This window comes from Chaetura pelagica, unplaced genomic scaffold, assembly GCF_000747805.2.
Source record: "Chaetura pelagica isolate M959 unplaced genomic scaffold, ChaPel_1.0 scaffold1244, whole genome shotgun sequence".
In the NCBI taxonomy this organism is placed as follows: Eukaryota; Metazoa; Chordata; class Aves; order Apodiformes; family Apodidae; genus Chaetura; species Chaetura pelagica.
This window is the reverse complement of record NW_009953099.1, coordinates 1930-4990: the sequence shown is the minus strand read 5'-3', so window position 1 is coordinate 4990 and position 3061 is coordinate 1930. Positions and strand designations below refer to the sequence as shown.

At 62.6% G+C, this 3061-nt stretch overlaps 1 protein-coding gene across 1 annotated transcript in view; it reads left to right on the top strand.

The window, feature by feature from the left end:
- Positions 1–3061, top strand: part of LOC104388401 (mucolipin-1-like) — a gene marked incomplete at both ends in the record, with an annotated part of 5550 nt that overhangs the window by 563 nt on the left and 1926 nt on the right. Inside the window, 3 exons of the mRNA XM_009997263.1 lie at positions 1042–1138; positions 1743–1842; positions 2661–2780. Coding sequence (XP_009995565.1) covers positions 1042–1138; positions 1743–1842; positions 2661–2780 — 317 coding nt within the window. The remainder of the gene's footprint in view (positions 1–1041; positions 1139–1742; positions 1843–2660; positions 2781–3061) is intronic.

Here is a 3061-nt window from a genome sequence, read left to right as displayed (position 1 = left end):
CTCCAAGCCCCATCCAACCTGCCCTTGGACACTTCCAGGGATGGGGCAGCCACAGCTTCCCTGGCCCAGGCTCTCCCCACCCTCCCAGACAAGAATTTCCTCCTCAGGTCCAACCTCCAGCTCCCTCTGCCAGTTTCAAGCCATCCCCCCTGGTCCCATCACTCCTGCCCTTGGCCCAAGTCCCTCCCCAGCTTTCCTGGAGCTCCTCCATGGCCACCACCATCCAGCCTGTCCCAGGGTTTGCTGGGGACACCTTGTCACCTGGAGCAGGGACTCCTCCTCCTCTCCCACCTCCTCCTCCTCCTCTCCCACCACCTCCTCCTCCTCTCCCACCTCCTCCTCCTCCTCTCCCACCTCCTCCTCCTCTCCCACCACCACCTCCTCCTCTCCCACCACCTCCTCCTCCTCTCCCACCTCCTCCTCCTCTCCCACCACCACCTCCTCTCCCACTTCCTTCTCCTCTCCCACCTCCTCCTCCTCTCCCACCACCTCCTCCTCCTCTCCCACCTCCACCTCCTCTCCCACCTCCACCTCCTCTCCCACCACCTCCTCCCATCATGTTCCAAAGGAGATGTGAAACCCAAGGGACTGTCCAACCCAGCAGTTGTTTCCCAGCAGCACCCACCGGATGTTGAGGGTTATTTTGGGTTCTTCTCCCTTCCCTGAAGCCCTGCTCTGGTGTTTGGTGGCCTTTTGGTGGCCTCTGGCCAAGCCATGTGGTAATGGAGGCCTTATGAGGGTGAGCAGGCCCTGTGTTTGTGCTGGGCAGAGGGATCCTGGTGCCACCAGAGCCAGGAGATCCAGAGCAGCTCCAGAAGGTGCAACCTCCCCCTCAAAGCAAAAATGCCCTGAGGTTGGGGCAGGTTGGTGGCACTTGGCTCCTCTAAAGCTGAGGCCACCCCATCCCAGGGCTGGGCACACCCCGGGGAGGGTGGTCACCCCCTCTCTGACCCTTGGTGACATGTTTTGGGGGTTCTGGGGGGGTTGAGACACCCTGGCCAAGACCCAGGAGGAGGATTGAGGAGTGTCCCCAACTGGCAGGCTCATCAATGTCACCATCCAATTCAAGTTGAAGGCCATCAACATCCAAACCATCATCAACAATGAGATCCCCGACTGCTACACCTTCACCATCACCGTGAGTGCCCTGGGACACAGGGGGGTGGGGTGGGCAGGGAGCTCTGGAGATCATCAGTCCAACCCCACCTGGAGAGCAGGGTCACCTCCAGCAGATCCCACAGGAACCAGCCGGGCTGGGAATGTCTCCAGAGCAGGAGACTCCACAGCCTCTCTGGGCAGCCTGGCCCAGGGCTCTGCCACCCTCCCAGGAAACAACTTCCTCCTCCTGGGGAGCTGCAACTTCCCATGTTCCAGCTGCTGCCCATGGCCCCTTGTCCTGGCCCTGGGCACTGCTGAGAAGAGCCTGGTCCCCCCCTCCTGCCCCCCTGGAGATCTGGAGCAGCCTTGAGGAGACCCCCCCTCAGGCTCCTCCTCTCCAGCTCCACAGCCCCACAGCAGGTCCCCCCACCCTGTGCTGCTCCCTGGGGTTGTTCCTCCTTGGGTGCAGCTCCTGCACCTGCCCTGCTTGAACCTCATGAGGTTCCTCTTCAGTCTGTCCAGGTCCCCCTGAGTGGCCCAGCCCTCGGGGGTGACCCAACCGTGGTGGCCACGTCCCTGGTGGCCACGCAGGGATGAGGACCCATCAGGCTGGAGGTGCCAGGGGGGGTTCCCTCTGTCCCCAGATCACCTTTGACAACCAGGCCCACAGCGGGCGCGTGCGGATCCGCCTGGAGAACCGGGCGGACATCAAGGAGTGCAAAGACCCCAGCGTCTTCGGCCGAGGTGGGGACCCCCTGGGGGGCACGGGGGGCATCTGTGTCCCCCCCCGAGCCTGACTGGGGGGCCTGGGGTGCTCCTGGGTGGCTGTCCCCTCGGTAGCAAGTGCCACCACCTGTCCTGCAGGTGACAAAGGTGGAACCTGTCCCTGTCCCCCCCCAAGGGCTACGTGGGGTCTCAGGGTGCTCCTGGGTGACTCCCCCTCAGTAAGAGGTGTCACCACCTGTCCTGCAGGTGACAAAGGTGGCATCTGTCCCCCTCAAAGGCTCTGGGGGGGGCTTGAAGTTCTCTCGGGTCACTGCCCCCCCTCAGAAGTGCCACCACCTGTCCTGCAGGTGACAAAGGTGGCATCTGTTCCCCCCCCAAGGGCTACGTGGGGTCTCAGGGTGCTCCTGGGTGACTCCCCCTCAGTAAGAGGTGTCACCACCTGTCCTGCAGGTGACAAAGGTGGCATCTGTCCCCCATGAGGGCTACGTGGGGGGCTCAGGGTGACTTCTTGGTAAGAAGTGCCACCACCTGTCCTGCAGGTGACAAAGGTGGCATCTGTTCCCCCCCCAAGGGCTACGTGGGGTCTCAGGGTGCTCCTGGGTGATTGTCCCCTCAGTAAGAGGTGCCACCACCTGTCCTGCAGGTGACAAAAGGTGGCATCTGTCCCCCATGAGGGCTACATGGGGGGCTCAGGGTGACTTCTTGGTAAGAAGTGCCACCACCCCTCCTGCAGGTGACAAAGGTGGCATCTGTCCCCCTCAAAGGGCTACGTGGGGTCTCAGGGTGCTCCTGGGTGACTGTCCCCTCAGTAAGTGGTGCCACCACCTGTCCTGCAGGTGACAACTCCTTCAGGCTGTTCTTTGATGTCCTGGTCATCCTGGTGTGTTCTCTGTCCTTCATCCTCTGCGCTCGCTCCATCATCCGGGGCCTGATGCTCCAGCACGTGAGTCAGGGAGGGGGGGGAAGTGGCACCTTCTGGAGCTTCCACCCCCGTGGTGACACTGCTGGGGACACCAGGACACTGCTCTGCTGCTCACTGGCCCCTAGAGGGGACACTGGGAGCTGGGAGTTGGGCAGAATGAGTCCAGAGGAGGCCACGGAGATGATCCCAGGGCTGGAGCAGCTCTGGAGTCGGGCTGGGAGAGTTGGGAATGTTCAACTGGAGAGGAGAAGGTTCCATGGAGACCTTGGAGCAGCTTCCAGTGCCTGGAGGGGCTCCAGGAAAGCTGGGGAGGGG